This window comes from Zeugodacus cucurbitae, chromosome 6, assembly GCF_028554725.1.
Source record: "Zeugodacus cucurbitae isolate PBARC_wt_2022May chromosome 6, idZeuCucr1.2, whole genome shotgun sequence".
Lineage (NCBI taxonomy): Eukaryota > Metazoa > Arthropoda > Insecta > Diptera > Tephritidae > Zeugodacus > Zeugodacus cucurbitae.
Window position 1 is genome coordinate 63954121 of NC_071671.1, and position 23672 is coordinate 63977792.

The window sequence follows — 23672 nt, forward strand, 5'->3', positions numbered from 1 at the left end:
GAAATAACAGATCTGTTTCCTCTAATGAATTTATATATTTATTATTTAACTTCAACAAATGGCAGAAAAATAAATAATTGAAACTGCATGAGATTTCTAGTATTATTTTCTGTGACACCATGGCGTATGCGTGATAATTTCTGTACTTCAGTGAATAGCTCCTGCGCACTGTAGAAAATTTCAAATAAACATTAATAAAAACAAGTGTGCTGTGAAATAAAATTATCTAAATTAAATTTATATACCCAACACAACAATGCAACTGGAAATAAGTGCATAGTAAATGCACAGCAGAGCAACGCATAACTCCAAAGGGAGCACACATACTATATAACATAAATAAATGTAACAAAAACAACTACAAAGTGTATATATTTTCGAGGATTGTAAATTATGCGGATAAGTGCAATTTACTAGTGCATAAACCAACAAATAATAAATTGTGTTATGCAAGGAACAACGCACACGCGCTTGCTTATTCGTATACAAACATACAGATATATATCACATGACCCATGACGCACTCTTCTGTACTCGTATAAAATGGAATTTGAAAATTTATAGGCAAACTTTGACATTTCGTATGCAACACAATAGAGTATTGCTGGCGCAAACAAATAAACTTTTCCGTTAATTGAATAACCAAATCGAACAACAATGAAGCGAAATAATAAAGTCAAAAACTTTTATTGACAACAATAACTGCGCCAAACAATTATAACAACAACACTGTGTGCTATTACATATAATATTGCTATACAATACATTTTTTATGGCAGACGGCATACCAAACAAAAGGTACAAGAAAAGCTTCAAATGCCCAGCGGCGCTTTGTGCTTGCTGCAGACCGAACAAAATTCATCCAGGTAATTAATGAGCGCAACCAAGCTCAACAAGAGCAATTAACATAATTTGCTATTTTAAAGTATAATAAGAAATATAAGAGGCCTCTATATCAGGCGTCTCAAACGAAACTTTAACCTTTCCTTCACCGGCGACCGTGAATATATTGAGAACGTTTTGCGTAAACAAATTTTGTTTGTGTCAACCATTACTACACTCTCCGCCTTGACCTTGTCAACTTTGCTCTCTTGATATTATTCTGGCTAATAAATATGTCAATTTAATTTGTCTGCATTATTATTGGCGTAATTTTCTGTCATAATATTTGTTTATTTTCATTTCTTCTAAAGCTAATTTTGTGCTTCAGTAGCTCAAGTTGAGGTTAGGTAGTATGTCTGGAGATAGTGTGTGGATAATTTATTAGTTTTTATGTAGGAAATATACGGTTTGCTTATTGTTATGAGGCTTTATAAGTCTAGACATAGTTGCTTTGCTGAAAGAATAAATTTGATTGTTAATATGTCGCAGATCATCATGATAGAGAAACCAGGTAAAGACTTGACACAGCCGTCTTCATACAGACCAATCAGTCTTCTACCCTGTCTTTCTAAAATATTTGAAAAAGTGTTACTATCAAAGATGTCTCCTTTCCTCCATGAAAATAATGTAATACCAACGCACCAACGCGAGTTTCGTGCAAAACATGGCACTGTAGAACAAGTAAATAGAATTACTAACGAAATCAGAAGGGCGTTCGGGTATAGAGAGTACTGTTCTGCTATATTTCTAGATGTGGCTCAGGCGTTCGATAAAGTGTGGCATGACGGGCTTTTATATAAGATTAAAAAAAGCTTACCTCTCGAAATGCATAAAACCTTGCAGTCTTATTTAAAAAATAGAAAGTTTACTGTCAAAGTAGGAGACTTCATATCTGAAGAACGACCAATAAGAGCTGGTGTACCTCAGGGCAGTGTTTTAGGGCCAACTCTATACATAATATATACAGCAGACCTTCCAAGAGCTAATAATATTTTGACATCAACTTTTGCGGATGACACAGCTTTAGTGAGCCGAAACAAATGCCAAATTATAGCTTCAAAAGTATTAGGAGGGCATTTGATTTTTGTCGAAGAATGGCTAGCAAACTGGCGTATAAATGTAAAAGAACAAAAGTGCAAGCATGTTACATTTTCTCTAAGACCAAAAACGTGCCCGGCAGTTAAAATGAACAATATTTTATTACCCCAAGCGACTGAAGTAACATATCTTGGTATTCACTTGGATAGAAGGCTGACGTGGAGAAAACGGCATCCAACTGTGGGGTACGACCTGTGCAACCAATATCGATTTAATTCAGAGATTCCAATCAAAAATGCTTAGAACAATCACGTGCTCACCATGGTATATGCGTAATGAGAATATCCATAAAGATCTTGGTATTCTCATGGTAAAGAAAGAAGTAGAGAACAGCAGAAATAAATATTTATCCAAACTCCGAGATCACCCAAACCCATTGGCAAATGCTTTATTACATTCTTGTAATCAATCACGTCTAAAAAGAAGAGATATGCCAGCACACTGAGGAGCAACGTTTCACCAAAACAACTCAATCAATTGGTTGAGCTTGTCTAGTTTTAATTAGAATAAAGATTTTATAACTTATTGTTAGGCTCTAAAGAGCAGATTCAATAAATAAAGAAATATATGAAAAAAAATATGAACTGCAGTAGTAGAACCTAAATTAATTCATTTACATAATAACTCTTTAAAATGCAGTCTGTGCTCATTACACCTAAGCGATTCGTTAAGCAAAAGAGCTCAGGTGTCACGAAAATATAATTTGGCGAAGAGCCAACTCAAAGAATGAGTGCCAACGCTGCGATTCTCTAACAGTGCAGTCTGTAAATAAAGTAAGGTTAACTGGAGAACTACTACAACGATTTTCAACTAGTTTGTTGCCATGAAAAAATTTGTATTATATATTGGCTTTAAGTAAAAAAACTATTAAGTAAAAAAAATTATTTTGGATTTAATTATTTTGTACAATGTGGGAACAAAATTATGGAATAATTAAAAATACTAATAAATTTTGCATCACTCTCTTAAGTATCCAAGAGCACCCATGATGTAGTATGTATGTACATGGAAACATATCAGTATGCTACATAAGGCCATAATTGTATAGAGTACATGTCACTATTTCCTCAAGAGTACACACCTTAGCAGTCACGTAGAAAAAAATGAAAAAAAAAACTCACAAACACCTAAAGCTAATCTGCTCTTCTGCTATTCAGAGTAGACAGTCAAAGCAAGGCCTAGTGGATATGAATGAAATTCCTGCATATGAATTTTTAAAAGCATCAAGGGGCCTAAGAATGTATAAGCAATGACTGCTTTGTGCTTTTTCGGCGCAATGAATGGAATTTGTATGCCCCTATGTATGAGAAGAACATGTATATACTGTATATAAAAGCACATTCTTACAATAATAATAAAAATTTAGCACCACTGCAGTTGTACACGTAGGCTGGCTAAGTGCACTCGAATATCAAAAACACTCAATTGAAAAGGCATACAAGTACGCGCAAGTGGAAGATTGTTGCTTTGCTCTTGCTTTTGTTTGATAGGCTCGTAAAGCAGGAGAGGTAGTGTTGTTGGGATGTAAAGCATGCAAGATACCTTTGTGTATATTTTTATCTTTAAGGAAGACCTTTGACTTTTATTTTAGCAGAACTGTAGTAGTTTAAGTTGAGTTTGTCATCTGAAGTGTATAACTTTAATTAAGTTATTATGAAGTGAAAAGGTGGTCTGTATTACACTGGCATCCAGTTACTGCTGTAGAACAAGACGTCCCAATGATACGTCCTTCTCACTTAGTGTTAAGATTCCTCTATATATATTCCCATGATTCCTTCCATTAATTACTTTTATAAATAGAACAAAGAGTTCTTGAAACACTGAGAAGATACAGTGAAGTAATCAATTGAGTTTTAAAGCTGGATATACTTCAGATCCGCGTCGATTTCATTTAGAGAACGCGGAAAGGCGTGACGAAAAGTTTCATTCAAAGTCTACTAGTGAGGAGTTCTACATTAGGAACCTAAAATTTTTATTATCAACCAGACCATATATGTTCATAAAACCAATTTTGGAAAAAAAAACTCCTTTCTAACTTTCTTACAAATAAATTGAAGTCTAAATTGATCTAAATTCTTCTAAAAGTTTTAATAGTAAAAGGCATTTAAATACAACCTCATTTTGGATTATTTATTTAATACTAAACCATATGCCAACAGTTTATCAGCTTACCTGTCTCTCTTTATACGCTATATTTCTTTTGCGCTGAGATTTCCCGCATTGATTGCAGGAATACCACAAAATCCCTTACGAATTTATTACCATTGCTGACAAAACAGACGCCTGTTCAAGAGGCAGCAACAACGCGGAAGTATACCTTGCATACAATAAAACTAAATCCTTTCAACTTATGTACACTTTGCGATAACCTACTTACGATGTTTCTTCTCCCCACTTTTACTTACAGCGCGTATCCACTACAGCGAAGACTTACCGAGCGTCAGCGGCCAATATACACAACACTACAGCAATAACGGCGGTCAAGCATCACAAGGTGCCACACCACATGGCTCACCGCAGCTCACGCAACGCCTGGGCCGTCATTTAAGTAAATCCGCATCGGAATTGAATGGACACGACTGCCATAGTGAACGTGATTCGCCACGTACATCGCCGAAACGTGCCAAAAGTGCCGCTACAACGCATAGTGGTGTTGGTGGCGCAGGATCGGCACACAGTGGTTCGGGTAGTGTCTTCCAAAAGACGCATGGTTTCTTCAATACGCTGAAACATCGTTGGAATCGTGCGAAAAGTAAGGATCGTTCGGGTCGCAAGTCGCCGAGTGACTTTCTCGAAGAGAGCACTGACTATGCAGCCGATTATAGTTCCGAGAGTAGTTCGGTTACACAAAGTCCACGACATCGTGCTACAACGATAGGTGGTTCACCGTTGGCGAAAGAGTTTAGTGCTTCCGCGAGAATGGCGCAAATGATACACCGTTTCGGTGGCTCTATGGAGGGACGAATCGAAGAGCATCCGGAAAATGGTAGCGGTAATGGCAGTGCGGTCGGTAACAGTGGTGCGCCGATGGAGGGTTATGTGTCGTCGAAGCAAATCGAAGTGCTGCAGGTGAGTTGGTTGGGGAAAAAGTAGGAGAAGAAAGTTTGAAATGAAACCGTTACCCGACGAACTTTTCTATTCCGAGTTATTATTGATTCACTATCGAGAGAGCGCTAAGAAGTGCACGCAAAAATGCTTTTATTTTTATCATCGAATTCCAGAAACTTTAATTTACTTTCATGCAACGCTGATCTAAATAACTTTTCCTTTTCGCATTTAATTAAAACAACTTATTCAACTCCTCTCTCTCTCACTCACATTAAGCCATTAGCATCCACTCCCACGATTTCCTCGCAACATTCATCCTTTCATTTAAAGCTTTGCCTCCGCTATGCAGCTGGCACTAACTCACGTTTAATCTGCTCTGCATTCATGCGACACTCACAGTTTTATCTGTTTTCTTCTCGACTGATTTTCACTACTTAAGCTAAACTAATTTCATTTGTAACTTTCGCTAGCATTTTGTGCTCCTTTACTAATTTCGTATGTAAAATACTAACATTCTCATTTGTCAGGCGGAAGAGTTGCGCCGCAAAAAGGAAGCACAATTACGACAGTACGTCTTCTTTCAGCTACGCGTACATCTGAAGAGCGGCAGCGATTTGATGGCCATGGATAAAAATGGTGAGTAGCACTCTTAATTTATTTGTGTTGTTATTGTTGTAGGGTTGTCGACAATATTTTTTAAGTTATCCAATTTATTTGCGGTATTATTCGTGTAAGCGCTTTATTGCCACGCTCCGCTGCAACCCAAATCTAATTTCACTCATTTTTATGCTTTCTTCCTCTTCCTCTTTCTCTTTACCTTTGTTCTTTGTGCCGTTATGCAGGTCTAAGTGATCCTTATGTAAAATTCAAAGTTGGCGGTCGTCTGCTGCACAAATCACGCACAATTCATCGAGACCTGAATCCGGTGTGGGACGAAGTGTTCATTGTGCCCATCGAAGATCCCTTTCTGCCCATTAATGTTAAGGTGAGTAAACGCATATTTTGAGTTTTCGCGGTGCCGGTATGGATATGATGAAAGTGGAAGTAATGTAATGAATTTTTAATCAGCTTCACTAAAGGGATTTGCTTTCATGAAATAACCTTCAACTTCATACTCATAAAGGAGGATGAGCTGCAACATATTCTCAGTGAAAATTTTTAAATTTTCAGAGAAAAAAAAATTGTATTATAATATTTTTCATTTAACTTTAAAATTAGTTAAAATACATTTTAATATATATTTAACAAAACCTTTAGGATTTCCATGCGTCATGTTTTATTTTCTGAATTTAATCCCTTTTGTTCTACCAAGGAATGCGAGAAGAACGCCAAGAATATTTTATACTAATAGAATACTAGAATACTGAAAAATTTACCCATTTTTTTATGAAAACAAAACCTTCTTTACTAAAAGTTCTGAGATTCAATTCTGTTCACTAAGAAACCATAAAGATCTTTTCAGAATTCCAATCAAAACTTTCAGTCTAAATAAATTGTCCACTTACTAAACGTCGTCATGAATTTTTGTTACATTTTGATCGGAAGAAAGAAAAAAATTAAAAACCTTGTCTCCAAAATTGCCAAAAAAACTTAACCAAAGTCTGGAACTGAAACCTGCCATGAATGAAAGACCTGCAGTCCTTCAAGTGTTTAAAAAATATCGAGGTTCCGAAGTTACCATAGCTAGGTCTTCTAAATCAGCTTCAATATGTGCATTAAAAGATATTCGGATTGAATCCTTTAAAGCTGTAAATTGAGGTTTTGAAGCGAAAATATACAGATTAAGAGTTTGAGCATTATCGAACTGATTTTTATTCCTAACTCGATAAAACTGAACCTACTAAATCTCTATTACTCTTCCTAAACTGTGGGATAGGTTTGGGGTGAAAATATCTCATAAGAATACAGACTTTTACAAAAGGAATATAATCGAACCATATCATCCTCTAGACCATATATACCGAATATATAGTAATTCCCCCAATCCTTAGTATATATTTGGGATAAATAGACTTATGGACAAGTGAACTAAATATTTTATTTTCCACAAACAAATTCAATCTCTTTATAAATTCTCATTGGATTTTATGTAAATACTTTCAAAAATAAATAAATAATGCAATCCACCAATAAATTTCACCCACTATTCATTGTACGCACATATGTAAGTAGGTGTCACTATAGTCAGAGCTTAACCTCACCTGAGGCTACAGTTTATTTTCCATCAATTACTCATGCATGTAACTTCGTGGAACGTAAGGCCACAGGTAAAAACTTCTTTATGCTTATTCGATGACATGCCATGAACACGCTGATATATGTACATTTAAGTATGTATGGATGAGTTTTATAATACATAAATGTTTGATGTGCAAAAACTTTGTGACTAAAAGTCATGTTTATCATGTTCACACATGACTTTTATTGCCAGCGTGTATGCAAATGTGCGTTTTCGTAATTTTAACACCCGTAAATAAAACATATTCATATGTAGATACACACACAGATTACACTCGAGTATATTTATGCACACATATAAAATATTTAAGTAAACCACTTAAATGTATATTTTTATTGAAAATCAATTGGGGATTAAAGCATATTCCCTCTGCGCTTTTCGTTTGCGATGCCGTGAAACTGTTCAATTAGTATTTATCAAATTTTAATACAAGTGCAAATAATTAATAACTCTGCAGTACTTGTAATATTTAATTTAAAATAATAAATATTTCAATGGCACCACCCATTTGGCTTAATACTAAGTAAGTAGATATACATTATCAAATACCGACTTTGCTTGAAAAAAATTATTATGTCTCCAATAACAACTTAATATCCACTGTTCGGTGTCAATATTTGATATTTAGTCTGCAATTTATTGATGCCGACATTTAAAACTTTGCTTGTGCAAACACTTGTCTTCAACAATTGCCAAATTCCACTCATTCAAAAAGCAGCATTGTATAGGTATATGTATGCGTCTACAGCAAGAGTGCAAATAAGAGTACAGCGTGCTGAGAAGCCAAAAATGAACCTATAAATATCTATCTATATATTTGCCGCCGGTAAATAAACAATAAATATGCCGTTAGTTAACAGGCGAATCAAGCATTTTCATGGGATTTGAAATATAAATGGAATGAGTAACGGATGTGCCGAAATGGCGCTAATGCTTCAGCCGAAATTCAATAAAAAAACTGTTTGGCAAATATTTTCCGCGAAGTGATTTTGTATATTCGTCTCGTTAAATTGATGAGTAAATTACGCAAAATAAGAAAACAAAAAATTTCGGGGCAGATACTAAAAATAGATGAGTCCACTGTGGAAGACTTCAATATATTTTCCACAGAGTGATTCAGAGAAAGGAATTGATAGTATGAGGAAGTTCTAGTCCCAGTGGTTTCACAATAGGCCTACTAAAAGCCTTGATTCGTCGTCTGACAATAGTGGATGACTTACCTACTTAGACTACTAGGTTAGGTTAGGTTTGTAGGCAGATCTCTGCAAAAACACAGAAGATCTCACTTAGACAGCTTAGAGCGCTGTCAATTGTGATACCAGTAAAACTCCCTATGGGTCAAAGATCCTAAGATTCAGGAAAACGCTTGGAAAGAACGCCGAAAAAGGGCCACCTCGCCTTCCTCCATACAGCTTTGGCAACTTGCATCTGTCACGATTCCAAGTCTCAACGCATGGGGACCCATTGGACAATGTCCAGATCGCGCTAAGATGGATCTTGTCCAGAGAAAGCAGTTGAGAGGACCTCTTACTTAGACTACTAAGTCTCTAAAGAAATTCCATTATGAAGCTCTCAAAGAGTCTTCCCGTTCATTTTTCGACACTATTTGTCGTTTGCTCTTCATTGTAGTTAAATTATTTCCTTTCTCTCAGTATTCTCTTCAAGTCTGAGACCCGAAAAAAGTCACCGGAGATCCGCAGAATACAGTGGATATAACGATGTTGAATCAGTTCATCATCTACTTATATGGGATTTCATTCTTCAAACATTCCAATACAACAGTAGATTTTTATTTTGTCAAGATTCTTTTATATTTATAATCGATAATATTACTCAATGAGCCTCTAAAAATATAAACGATAGTGTCTTGCGTCTTTCAATGTTTTTATTTATCGCTTGCTGTCCTCTGGGACTACTGATGATTCCTTTGATATCTTTAGAATATAAAATACTTGCAACAACTTCATGTTCTTCTTTCTTCTGTCAGACCTTATTTTACACATTTTCAACATTTCTTAGTAAAATATATAATATATTATAAACGGCATTTTAATTAATTACCATAGATACTTTACACTTCACTTTTGTCTTTCATTTATTTATTAATATCAAGAAAATCCAACAAAGTCTCAGATTTCCAATCGTCTACAGCATTATTATTGTTAATTAATGCAAAACGAGTGATTATGAATTTAATTAAACCGTACAAAATTCCCCACAGGTATTCGATTATGACTGGGGACTGCAGGATGATTTCATGGGTTCCGCACAAATCGATTTGACGGCACTGGAGCTGGGTAAAGCGGAGGATCTCTGCCTGCCATTGCATGATATCAACCATCCGGAGCGGCAAATGGGTGAAATACTTGTAAATCTAACACTTTGGCCGCGCAGTCAAGAGGACAAGGAAATGGTGAGTTAACAGCAATTAAATTCGCATTTTAATTTGTCGCCTTTGAGCGCGAGGACATAACAACAATAAAAGCGCAAAACGCGTGATATTTGAGAACGATTTCATTATGCCACCGCGCCGGTGTAGTCAGTGTTGTGGAAACTCAATGGTGATACAAGTACACCCCAGTCACCCCAGTCAAGTTCAGCGCAGACAACCTGAGTGACACCTCTGCTAGTCATTTATCACTTTTGCGCTGTTTTTGTTCATTGTTGTATTCTTTAACTCACGTGTGGGAATAGCATATGCTGAGCGGAAAAGTGCGTAAAATTGGTATGAGGAAGTAACAGAGCTGTCAGAACGCATAAGCAGTTAGTTTGGAAAATATCATGTGTTTGCTGCGGAAGTGTCGTGAAGTGCTGCTGTTGTTTGACTTGTGCTTTGTTATTCATACATTTTTTACGAATGCTGGTATATTTCATATTACTGCTTTAAGCTAAAATGAATTCTGCATATTTTTTATTGGTTGCTCGTAAATAAATTTAATTCACCTTAGCTGAGAATATTTATATTTTTGTTTTGTCCCCTAACACTAATTTATTAGCAGTTTTTATTTCACTTGAAATCAAATACAAATACACTAAAATTTGAAGTGATTTGGGAATATGGTTTCCGACACAATAAAATTTATAGACCCTTTGGGGCTTGTTGTTAATAGTAATTTATTCTACTTCGTCGAATTGATATTGTAAAAAATTAGTCATGGAAGTGAAATCTGTACATCATTATTACTATATTTTTTTATATTTCTCATCAATAAATATTATTTGAATGAGAGGTCATTAGATGTACTGAGTTGTCTCATTACAAAAATAGTTTTATATATTATTTTATTGAATTGAATTTCCAGTTTTTACGTACTTTGAGCCATACTAATGGAACAGATCGTATTATCCGTCATTAGAGTAGTGTAGCTATCCCACGAAGTCCCTTATCTATCATATTATGGATTAAGTTATTCATTTTCCTAACCTATGGATGAAGAAACCATGAGGAATAGGGAATATTTTCAAGGCAATAACAATATAATGAACGAACGGATGAATATGTATTATTTAAAAGAACGAAAATTCCCGATATTTTTGAACACCCCTTGACTTGCATAATATGACGATAGGATATCAGACCTATCTTCCACAGCAGTACTCAGCGGGGTATTGGATAATAAGGAAAACTATGCGAAGAGAGATCGATCCGACTTATGCGAGGTTATAATATGTTCATACAAGAGAAAAAATCGATTATTCCTCATATTGTAGTACGGTCTCTATACTTACCTAACTGAGAAAAATCCATGAAAAAATTTGGATATTGTTGATCAAAATATAACCTTTTACATTTGTCACTTCTAGACACTCAAACCCTTACTTAGAATATTAATAGCTTACTTTTTTTTAAATATTAATATTATTTACAGTTTTATTATATTTGTGAAGCTAATAACATATTAAACACCAACAATACCATATAATTTCAAGTTGTAACTTTCAACTACTACAACATATATACACATATACATAGACATATATTCTCTCTAACATTAAGCTCACAACTTTTCAAACTTGAACTTCATAGCACCAGTGGGACGCAAAATTAAGTCATTAACATATTCCAGTGGCTTCTCACCCTCCCAAGTCACATGATAATTGCGTATCAACCTCACTAAGAGCGTTTCCATCTCCAACTCAGCAAGACGCTTGCCAATACAGGTGCGTGGACCGAAGCCAAATGGCAGATAAACGAATGGATTGTGCTTTTGTGAGACTGGACAGGTGGCCTTTGCTGCTTTAACCCAACGTTCGGGCAAGAATTCGTTACTTCTTTCGAAGTACGTATCATTGTTGCAAAGTGCCATAGTTGCCATATAAACGCCGACACCTTGGGGCACCTTATAACCGGAGAGCACAATATCGCGACCGGAGAGACGGAAATTACCGTTGGCAATTGGTTTAAGACGCAGTGATTCCTTAATGCAAGCGCGCAAATAAGGCATATTTTTGGTATTCTCCTCAGTTAGTGGCATATTTGGATCAGGCAGCAGCTTAAAGAGCTCTTTCCGTAGTTCTTCTTGTTTTTCGGGGTTCTGGCCAAGGAAGTGTAGTACCGAAATAACTGTGGCAGAGGTCTATGAAATGTCGGTGAAAGAGAAATACATTAACATTTTGTGGTAATCTCTGTTTTTATTACATACCGTATCTAGTCCAGCCATCAACATGTCTATGGCCATCACCACAGCCACATTCTTATTTATGCGATAGAGTTTCTCCAACACACTTTGCGCTTCCGCATTTTGTTCATTCTTGAACTTCTCCATTGCCTGTTCAATGTAAAATTTAGTACCCTCCGTTACGTTATCATAAGCTTTTATGAGTTCTTTAAAGCCTGCTGTTTCGAAGTACTTCCAAAATGATGGTGACACATCGTATGTATAGGCCTTTTCGAAAAACACATTCATGCCGTCGACAATTTTCATTACATTAGCATCTGGTTTGTCGCGCGTCAAGAGCCCCAAGCGTGTGTTAAGCGCTATAACCGCAACAGATTCGAAAGCCCACATTTTAATTTCTTCGGTGAAATCGGTGGACAATCTGCCACTGCTGTGGTCCAATTTTGAGTCCAGTCTGTAAGATAATGAAAAAGTTTCGAAATCGAAAATTTTTGAGCGACTCAGTATGATCATATATTACAGAGAGACTACCAATGTGTTGAAGTCTCTTTGTACTCAAATTAAACCCTGTAGTTAAGCAAAATTTATTCTCCCTAACTCACCTTTCCAAAAACTCTTGTGCAATAATATCAACAGCTGGCAAGTTCTGTCTAATATTCTGTACCTTCATCATAACGGGATTAACTTTATTGCGTATATCACCCCAAGCTTTACCTTGTCTGGAGTAACAAAAATAAATAATTTGGATTTCTTATTCACTAGATTTTTATTTGTCCAACTTACGACGTAACCAAACCCGAAACGCCTTGAAAAACATCCGATCGTTTCTTGAGCCGGTAATGTGCGAAACTCTCTAAACCCAATCGTACTGGCCAAACGGTTTCATTGCGATAAACTGTTTCAAAATCTGCTGGATTGAAGGTGAACACAGTGTCGGGCTTACCCAAAATTCCATTTACACGGAAAATATCACCATAGCGTTCACGATAATATGTTTCCAATACTTGCATGTTCGTCTTATGTAGGCGTCCTAGGTACAATATATTTAATATATATAATTGATTTGTAATATTTATACTCTTTACCTCCTGGTAATTGATCTCTCAACATGCGAAATGTGCTAGGTCCGGGAATTTCTTTGTAATCTTTTGCATTCACCCATTCGGGATCGTCACGTGTTTCTACTTTTTGTTCGAAGTGCTCAAGGGCCACCTTAAATTATTAGGAGACATTGTTAATGGATAGTAATAAATGATTTTGAAAATATATATCGATTTTTAATTCATCGACGAAACTTGTATATAATATATTATATATATAAGAAAATTATGAAATATATTGATTCCACAAAATCTCGTTTCCCGTTATATAGCTATACACAGAATATCTTATCAAATTTCTCGAAGCGAAAGTTAAAAATTACGCATTGTAGTGAGAATAAGAACATAATGAAAGTCGTAAACCAGGTGCTCTTTTAGAATCGGCTATGATCCTACGAACTTTCATAGAAAATAGAGATACATATACAACCGCCATGTTCTCTTCTTGAGATACCTTGTATACTTTGAACAAATTTCAAGAATTTAAACATATAAGAAACAAAATATGTTGACAAAAATATCTGTGAATTTTCGATCTATATTGATCATTCGATCTATCAGTTATAGGTAAGAATAGAAGAGATGTAATATAAGAGCAGGCATCGACTTTAGAGTTGCTAGTTTAGTTCCAGGCATGATAAGCACCAAGAAATGTTATTCTCAAAACACTTTCACAATTTATCTATAGCTTATTTTAAAGAATACTTCATAGCTGCCTATATACTTCAGTTTTCCTACTGGGTATTCAAACACCTTTAAGTTGTTTGTAAACAAACGGTGCTGAGTACTCGTAATAAAAAAAAATTCTAGTTAGAGAAAATGAGTGGAGCGGAGAGCAGAACTTGTTAGCCTCCAATTTACGGATATGAGAGCTAAGTACACATGCAATAATTTTGCGCGCTATCAAAAGCTTGATAAAACTGAAAGATCAAAGAAAACAAATCAATTAATCTCACTTCATTATAATTAGAGTTTTTGTGAAAACGATTTTATAGTTTTGTGCGGTTGTAAACTTTTTTAATTGCGTTGCCGAGTAGTAGTTATTATCATTTGAGCTTTATCAGCCGTTTACAAATCTACATTGCTATGAATTTTTTGAAAGTCATCGTGAGGTGACAAAATATATTTACAGCTATTTTTTACAATAAAGTGAAGAGGTTTTCATATTTTTTTGTTATAATTTATTTTTTTTCCTTAATTTTAAATTAGAATGAGTAAGAATGTTTTCATAACTACTGCTAATAAATCCTGGAAAGATGCGTGATTGTTGTTTTTGTTTAAATAATCTATATATGACAAAAGAAGAGATTAAGATAACAACGAATATAGAAAATGAAGGAAAATAGCATAAACAAATGATTATGTTAGAAGGCCAAACTATATATTTTGTTTATGTGTGACAGAGATGAAAATGGGTAATAAAGAGCAGAGACAACTGTATGTTCCTCTCTTGAAAAAGAAAATTTATATAAAGTGGTAATATGTAAAAAAAAATAAAACTATAACTAAGGTAACAAAAATTGATTAATATAAATAACTTAAAAGTTTTTTAAACACATAAACTATCACTTACATGCTGGGCGCGTGGCAAACTATTTGACAGCTGACGCACTAGCAGCTGATCCAATGCGCATTTTGTCGCCTTCTGGCCAAGTGTAAACTTTGATATCATTATTATTAATTATTTGTAATAATACTCGTAGCAAATGTAAAACGAAACTTAAAAAAATATGAACACAAAAACAAACAAATTAAAATTGTTTTCTATATCACAGAATTATGCACAATAATATATAGGTGAATCTATTTGTGACTGCTAAAACTTATTTATTTACAGAATGTGTTTGCTGCCGGCAAAGCGAAAAGCTAAACTAAGCGGCAAATATAATTTTGGCAAAGCAAAACCAAATAGAAAACAATTAATAGTTGAAAGCTTTCACTCTAGCAAATACAGGGTGGGGAGTAAAACTTAGTATTTCCCATTAAAATTGTTGTTGTTAAAGAGTTTGACATACGTTTTTAGCGAGAGCTTTGAAATCGTTTGATTATGCATCAATTAATTAAAAAAAAAAAATAATAAAAAAATATTATTTAAAAATTTAAATTAATTAAATAAAAAAATCTAAATTTATGATCTGATTAGAAAATGTTTCTTCGACATAGCCCTTTTTTCCTTATGAGTATTGGTATTACCATTACATCATTTGTTTTCACTGTAATGCTGGGAAATTAAAATAAAAAATCTCAAAATTATTCCGACTCTATCTACTGTCATACCCTGTATTACAAGTGTACCTAATTTCCGTGTTATTATAAAAGCTCAAATCAAAAGCTCCCTTATGTAGACTATCTAACCCACATTTACACGGTTTATTAATCTTGTTAATATATTTCGGTGGTTATTTACATGAGCTATATATGATTTTGTATGTAAGTCTAAGGTGCCCAGTTCGGTTCCTACAACTGGTGTTTGTCATCTGAAGCGTACTGGTGATATTAAGGGGGGGTAAGGTTTGACAATTTTTTTTCATTTTCATTTATTTTTTTCTGAACCATCAACATCTCAAGAATATTGTGTGAAAGTTTTAGGTCATTCGGAGAAAAACTAACGAAGTACAAGCAGGTTGATTAACGGTACCTCCAGCTACCTGCGCTGAGTGTATAAAACTTTGAATCGATTTTCCCAAATGTCATTTTTAAAGTCGGTGACCAGCCTACAGAAAAAACTACTGCATCGATCGTTTTGAAATTTTGAACAAATATTCTACATACATATATATAACTCTCGAATGACGTCGAGTTTTTCCAAAAAATTAAATTACTAACAATTTTACAATAACAAATAGGTCGATTTTTTCGTCTAAAATCGTCATTTTGCCTTGAAAATGGAACCAAAAATTGAAAGATTAAAAAAACTCGACATCAATTGAAAGATAAACTAATAAACTAAAGAAAGCATTTTGATTTTTTGGTTTCGGATGATCCAGTGATGGTGTAGGCTGGTCACCGCACAACAACATTTTTTCGAGGTGCCTGCAGAGATCGACGATAAATCCGTTATTCCTCGTTATTTTTCGATAAAACTTTTTTTTAATTATCTTTCAAATGTTGTACTTTCATGCAATAATAAGTAAAATAAACCTACACCAATAATTTTTTCTAAAAAATTCATGAAAACAGGTCTTTTTGCGACGAAGTGTTTACTTTATAGATTGTAAAGTAGGCGTGGTTGTGAACCGATTTGACCTATTTTTACACCATATCATTGGAATGCCAGGGAAATATTATGAATCGAATTTCATTGAAATTGGTCGAGTAGTTTCTGAGATATGGTTTTTGACCCATAAGTGAGCGCAGACACAACCTTTTAAAATTTTGTATACCGATTTCTTGAGTGCAGGTATTTTTCCTTACTGAAATAACGCATTTTTAGTAATATTCAATATAACTTTTGTATGTGAGGTAGGCGTGATTATAATCCGATTTCCTCCATTTGCACTGTATAAGGTAGTACCTAAAAGAAACAATTCTAGAAAGTTTGTTTGATGTAGCTTTAGTAGTTTACGAGATATATAAAAAAATTAAGGGCGGGACTATGCCCACTTCTCCGAAAAAATAGTTCCAAATATGCCCCTTTAAAGTACGATCCTTTGTACCAAATTTTACTTTTATAACTTTATTTAAGGCAATATTCGAAAGCAATCTTCCACACGTACCAAGTTTCATCAAGATATCTCAATTTTTACTCAAGTTGTAGATTGCACAGACGAACTTTGTTGCTAGACACTTTGTTGCGAGAGTATAAGAATTTGTAAATATTATCGGTGATAATCAATATAGTTTTCCAATGCTTTGACTACATTTTGGAATCACTTTTTGGAAGTTTAACAATCAGTTTCGTGATATGAATTTTGAAATCATGAACTGCTTGTTTTACAATATAATATATGCTTTGTTCGTGACATCATGAATCAAAAATTATTCGTATTAATTTGTAGAAGGTTCATCACTTACTTACTTATACCCGGATTTTACTATTTAAAGAACTGTGATGGAGACTTTAGTTTAATTAGATACATGTGAGATTCCATGAATTGATACAAATACACTTATAGTTAAAGCTGTTTAGTTTGTAATTGTATATTATGCCTTCGGAATAACTGAGTCCCCATAAGGTAGCTTCTGTGTAATATTAATTAATAATTTTAGCTGCATACAAATAACTAGTGTAATGGTAGCAATTGCATGAGTTAATGTGAATCATAAAACAAGTTATTGCATACATTTATCATGTCAGTCAGTAATTGTATTAGCTCTAGCTGTAATTACCGGGAGTGGTACTCTAAATTTCGCCGCAATAATAATTTATAGATATATGATATTAGCTGACAGAGTAATATTCAGCTTTTATAAGTTTCATTATTTATCTACCATAAAAGGGATAGATGCTTGCTATATAGACTCTTGGATAGTTATAGAGGGTGTGGTGGTTTTTTACACCGGATGTGGTAAATCGTTCATACGAAAAAAAACAAGTTGTTTTAAATTGTGAGCAATACTATACCTATACTTTCATAAAAATATTAAATCATGACTTATTGAACAAAGAAGCAGGTTGAATAGGTCTGATGATAGAGAATGTGAATGTAGGATGTGGTAAATCGTTCATACGAAAAAAAACAAGTTGTTTTAAATTGTGAGCAATACTATACCTATACTTTCATAAAAATATTAAATCATGACTTATTGAAAGAAGCAGGTTGAATAGGTCTGATGATAGAGAAGTAAATATATACATACAGCACACTTTGAAAACTACATTGAAATAGACACTCAAATTATGGCTGAGGCATAGATGGATTTCCGAACTATTACGCTGAATTCATTAGGGTAACATAGCACAGTTTAGAAAGGGATGAAATTCGGAGCGTTCTTCTTCGCTAATTATTAAAACATCTGTGGAGACTGAATTATATTATGAATATTAGACCCATTAGTACTGCACTAGTTCACAAGCTATCGTTAAAACTATCGCGCAAAGCAATCTATTTTAGTATACTGATAAGCGAAATAAATATAAGCAAATGTAGACTCTGTGTACGATGCTTCTTCCCATTCATATTTTACGGCGATGCCGATAAGGCTCATAATGCCACTATGCGATAAGTACCCACGGCAGCGTAAGTATAATTAAATGCTCAAACAAATCCACAATTACAAATTTACATTGGTAAATATTAACAAACCATAAACATAAATATTTACATGTGAAACGCCAAGTTTATGGTCAACCCACGCACAGATAGACACACAAATGCCACAAAATAAGCATACCGCAGGTGGAATTGACAAGCATTGTATCGTATATTGTAAAATTGAGACTTAAAGTGGCAACAAATATTGACTTTATGGGAAACACATACATACGTATGCTCTTAAAGACTCATTAGACTCTTAAAGATAATGTAGGGCGGAGCGTATTGAAGTGAAATGCTGATAAGGCCGTAAGTTGAAAAGGGCGCGTAAAAAAAAAAAAATAAAATAAAAATTAAAGCTTGAGATTGCTATTCAGTATCTTTTCAGTAGTATTTTCCAAATATATTAAATATCCCACAAAACCATCGAATATATAATTTTTTATCAACTGACTAAAATGCCAGCGCCCCAAAATCGGTTTTTGCATTCCCTTTGCCTATTGAATGCGCCCATGTTCTGATGTTTAAACAATGCTCGTACCGTAGAATTAATTTATTTTTTAGGATCTCTGAAAATCGAGGGCAAAGGTGACTATTCAGTTATAGTCGGAGCAATATATTACTCTTTATGTACTTCTATATTTGTTTTATGTCGTTTGAGCATATACATATGTGTGTAATTTATAAAAAAACCCAAGTATGACTCTTCGCTTCCATTGTGCGAGCTTGTAATTGTTATGACTCCTATAGTCATTGTTCTTCGCACTTACATATGTATACATATGCTCATTTACATACTCGCACTGGTAAATACCCTGTAGGAAATCAATAGTCGAAATTATTTTTTGTATATCAAATCAAATCTTTATAATGCTTATAAGAGAGAAGTGTTTTATATGGAATTTAACGTTGAATCGAAAATTGTACAAGTTGAATAGATTTTTGGTAAAAACAATTTTAAGACCATTAAATGAGTTTTCGAGTCTGACGGAATTAATACATTAATTTAATTGTACATTTTTTCAAAAAATTTTAAATTAAAAACAACATCTCAGTGGTTTCGAAATAAAAATGGTTTTGAGTGATATAAAAATTAAAATGATTCTCCTATCAGAAAATAAAAGCTCACATTATCCGAAGTATCGATTTAATTTCACATTTTCCATCTAGGAGAGTGTCCCATACCATTTGGATTAAAATTTTATATTTACCGAAATTTCGAATATCATTTTTTGAAGTTAGAAAGTTTATTTTCTGGTTTTGAAACTCAAAAATATTTATGAGTTAAAATAAAAATATAATTTAGAAATCTTCCGACAAAAAAGTTGTCTTTATCTCCGTACCGTTGCATTTCCAAAAAGGCTTGTATACATTGTTCACTGTAGTTGTTGTATTATCGACAGAGCATGAATTAGCCGCTGTTGCAAGCCAAAGCTTTATCTACACCGTCTGTGAGTAACTGAGTAAACGAACAAATGGGTTCGACTTGAAGTTAGTATTGCGCGAAAACATTCCGGTGTCGGTAATAAATTTGTAGCGCATTACAAATTCCTGAAATAAAAATTAACAAAAAAACTTAAAGCAAAAAATAATAAGAAAATAAATTTCTAAAACAAACTCAAGCCATCTAAAATCAACGAAAAAACGAAATAATTTTCGATTGCAAATTTAAACTCAACTTGCTGCTTCCAACAGCTAACGCCATGGAGAGCTATGGGAGCTACGAAACAGGCAGCGGTGATAATGGCGACGAGAAGACGTACACAAAAAATAGCGTCGTTTTTTACACCAATTCAAATAGCATTAAAATCGGCACGGACAATACAAATCGGCCAGTGGATAAAGTCAAAAGAAGCAACAGTTTACAAGTGCCTGGCAACAGCAAGCCGCTGGGTAAATGCACCTCGGAATTGTTGATGCAACGACTGCGCCGCAAACGTTCCGTCGTGCGGCAACGGTTGCAAATGGAGTTTAGTGAGTTGATGGAGGTATGAGAGCGGGCGTGAGGGGTGGCGGGAAAAAGAAATGCGAGACAGCTGTCGGTTGAGTTTTAGTGGGTTAGTTGGTCAAATTGGCCACGGCAGATTTGATTTGATTTTTTTCAAGCTGCTTCCTGCTGCGTCTGACCTTGTTAAAACACGGATTCACTACACTCGATTACATAACATAATTGGTTTTTGATGTCTGACGAATTTTTGCAAAATCTCTTTTTATTCGCAGCACTTTCAGCGCAACACCAAATTGGCCGAGTCATCGAAGCGTTTGAAATCACAGATCTGGAGCTCGGTCGTCACGATATTGTTGGTCAAAGCCAAAGATTTGCCATTGGCGGACGACGGCAGCAAACTCACCGATATACACATTAAATTTAGGTGGGTGAAATAAAAGGCTAAGAAAAACATTAAAAATTTGCTCTCTTCATTTCTCGCCCTTTACTCACCAGACTCGCCAATGAGAAGTACAAAAGTAAGTCTTCCTGGACCGAACGTTGGCTGGAGCAATTCGATTTGCATCTATTCGATGAAGATCAAAATCTGGAAATCTCCCTCTGGAACCGCAATGCGCTCTACGGCAAGGCCAACATCGATTTGAGCGTATATCAACGTGAGACCACACATGGCATTTGGCGTGCCTTTGAAGACTGTTCCGGCGAGGTGTTTCTTATGTTGACCATAAGCGGCACTACCGCACTAGAAACCATTACCGATCTCAAGGCGTACAAAGAGGATCCACGTGAGATGAAGATCATGCGCGATCGTTATCGTTGGCATCGTTGTTTTCAGAATCTGCGCGATGTGGGTCATCTGACAGTGAAAGTATTCGGTGCGACGGGTTTAGCAGCAGCTGATATCGGCGGCAAGTCCGATCCGTTTTGTGTGCTAGAGTTGGGTAATGCACGTCTACAGACACAAACCGAATATAAGACGCTGACGCCGACGTGGAATAAGATTTTTACATTGTGAGTAGAAATGAGTTTGAGGTTAAGTTTATTTTAAGTTAAGTTGGAAATAGAAACTGAAGACATTCCAAATTTTTAATTTTTTTATTTTTTTTTATCGCCAGCAATGTCAAAGACATCACACAAGTCCTCGAGATAACTGTCTATGATGAGGATCGCGATCATCGTGTGGAATTTTTGGGAAAACTGGCGATTCCACTAATGCGTATCAAGAATGGCGTAAAGCGCTGGTACACACTGAAGGACAAAAATCTTTGCTCACGTGCTAAGGGCTTATCGCCACAAGTATGTTTCTAGTTCTTTGATTATAGACTTCCTTTTGGAGTCTCTGATTCCCATAGAACCGTACTTGAAGTCTAATTAAATTATTTTTCGCTTAACAAACCACAGATCTGCCTCGAGATGACCGTACTGTGGAATGACGTACGCGCCATTTGTCGCATATTACAACCGAAAGAGGAGAAACTGATACAACAGGAAGCGAAATTCAAGCGGCAACTTTTTCTGCGCAACGTCAACAGACTGAAAGTGATCATTATGTATATCTTGGATGCGGCACGTTACGTACAGTAAGTAATAAACTGAAATTAAGAAGTTAAGCACATCAGGTGTTTTTCACGAATTTATCGTATTTTTTCTTTCACTTTACTTTCGCAGAAGTTGCTTTGAATGGGAGTCACCGCTGCGCTCGGCCATTGCGTTTGTGCTATGGATATTGGCCTGCGTCTATGGCAATTTGGCGACTGTGCCATTAGTCTTGCTGTTAATCATAATCAAGTGCGTTTTTGTTGCACTCCCGTTGCACATATTTTATGTATTCGCAAATCATTATTTATGCTTTTACAGAAACTGGTTGGTGCGCATGATTACCGGTACGAGTAGTGATCCTGCCGCTGGCTACTATGATTACGATTACGATGAGGATGACGATGATGACAAGGAGAAGGAGGAGAAGAAATCAATTAAAGAGCGTCTACAAACCATACAGGAAGTCTCGCAAACAGTGCAAAATACCATTGGTTATCTGGCGTCGTTGGGCGAAAGCACGAAAAAGTAAGTGGAAGTTATGTGTGTGTCTATGAAAAGTGGTGTGGTTCGGTAATAGAAACGTTTTCGAGCTGCTCATTAAGCATAATACTTACGAAATTCCATCAGTTCTTTATAGCATTATTAAAAAAATATATATTAAAAAATAGGTGGCAACTCTATAAATATTTTTATAAAAATTAAGTGGCAACTCTATAAATATTAACCGACAATTTTCACTAAAAAAAATATATGCAATTGAAATTTTTCCCATTTATTAGATTTTTCAATTAAGTAATAGTATATTATAATAAGGTGGCAACTCTATAAACAGTTTTTTCAATTGAAATTAATTTGCTTTTAGAATAATTCAGCAAATTTTTGACACAAAAATGCTTTAACTATAATTGAATTTTCTAAACTCTTTCCGCGACTGTGGTGTTCCAGCACTTTCAATTTTTCCGTACCGGAACTGACGTGGCTCGCAGTGGCGCTGTTAGTTGGTGGTATTGTAGTTCTACACTTCATACCCATACGCTTTCTGCTGCTCTTCTGGGGCATTATGAAGTTCTCCCGACGCATACTACGCCCGAACACGATACCGAACAATGAGCTCTTGGACTTCCTATCACGTGTGCCAGACGATGAGCAAATTGTGAGTATCTGAAGATTTCAAATGGATTTTTATTTCGAATTTTTTATATGAAGCATTTTTTAATTTGAAATATTTTTTCCTTTCCAGAATCAATTCCGTGAACTGCCACCCACCGCGCCCACCGATCAGTCGCGCAATAATCCTAAGAAGAAATTCAAACCCTCATAGTCCATTGCCAATTTAGATGCCAGCGGTGCGTTGCAACACTTCCAGACCGCGACAATGGCGCAGCAGATTGGTGTGAATGACGCTGGCGTCGGCATGTTGCCGCAACATGTTGGTGGCGGCACCACAACACGCTCCGTGCGCAACATATTCAAAGCGAGTCGTGACGGCTTGAAGCAACAGCTGAACAAAGCTTACAGTAAAAGTGTGAAGAAATCGAATTAGCGAAAAATTAATGTAAATAACAAGTGATCCATACATACCTTAGCATAGAATCTCAACTGAAAAAATAGTACTAAATATGTCTCTAATATACTTAAATGTGAATTTTCGAAAATCTTAAGCAATTTATTGAAAACACACAACAACGCACTTCCAAGTTCCAAAGCTCACACAAGTATAAATATTATATATTCAAATCTAATGCAATTAACTGTTGATGAAACTGAAAGAAATTAACTAATAACTAATATTTTTACTTACAAATATATTTACACTCATACAATCAATCATTCATATAAGTATTTGCAGTATTTATTGTATCAAATAAAGGCAAACTACACTATTTACAACAAAAGAATTCTTAGCACTTTACGAAAAACAATTTCATTCGTCAACTTAATTAGCGTAACTGTAAATATGAATATAGTTGCTTAGGTATTTATTAATTCCACTTAAGTCACACA

The 23672-nt window shown here is 35.0% G+C and overlaps 2 protein-coding genes across 3 annotated transcripts in view; one reads left to right on the forward strand and one right to left on the reverse strand.

Annotated features, from left to right (window-relative positions):
* LOC105209339 (multiple C2 and transmembrane domain-containing protein) overlaps window positions 1-23373 on the forward strand; it is a 30451-nt gene extending 7078 nt beyond the window's left edge. The window contains exons 2-13 of one of the 2 annotated variants that reach the window (XM_054233449.1): window positions 4388-5049; window positions 5556-5664; window positions 5871-6013; window positions 9489-9680; window positions 20402-20553; window positions 20625-21140; window positions 21245-21425; window positions 21531-21709; window positions 21798-21917; window positions 21987-22193; window positions 22614-22821; window positions 22909-23373. In XM_054233449.1, coding sequence (XP_054089424.1) covers window positions 4388-5049; window positions 5556-5664; window positions 5871-6013; window positions 9489-9680; window positions 20402-20553; window positions 20625-21140; window positions 21245-21425; window positions 21531-21709; window positions 21798-21917; window positions 21987-22193; window positions 22614-22821; window positions 22909-22989 — 2750 coding nt within the window. In that variant the 3' untranslated portion in view covers window positions 22990-23373. Of the gene's footprint in view, window positions 1-4387; window positions 5050-5555; window positions 5665-5870; window positions 6014-9488; window positions 9681-19648; window positions 20170-20401; window positions 20554-20624; window positions 21141-21244; window positions 21426-21530; window positions 21710-21797; window positions 21918-21986; window positions 22194-22613; window positions 22822-22908 lie in introns of those variants that run through there. The other variant, XM_029038397.2, reaches the window with a different exon arrangement.
* Window positions 10979-14862, reverse strand: Cyp12b2_0 (probable cytochrome P450 12b2, mitochondrial). The gene is made up of 6 exons (XM_011179703.3): window positions 14560-14862; window positions 12972-13098; window positions 12670-12916; window positions 12489-12605; window positions 11911-12340; window positions 10979-11844 (listed from the first exon to the last, which is right to left on the reverse strand). Exons 1-6 carry the CDS (start codon window positions 14656-14658, stop codon window positions 11266-11268), a joined length of 1599 nt encoding a protein of 532 aa, XP_011178005.1. The 5' UTR covers window positions 14659-14862; the 3' UTR covers window positions 10979-11265.
* Window positions 23374-23672: the final 299 nt, after the last annotated feature.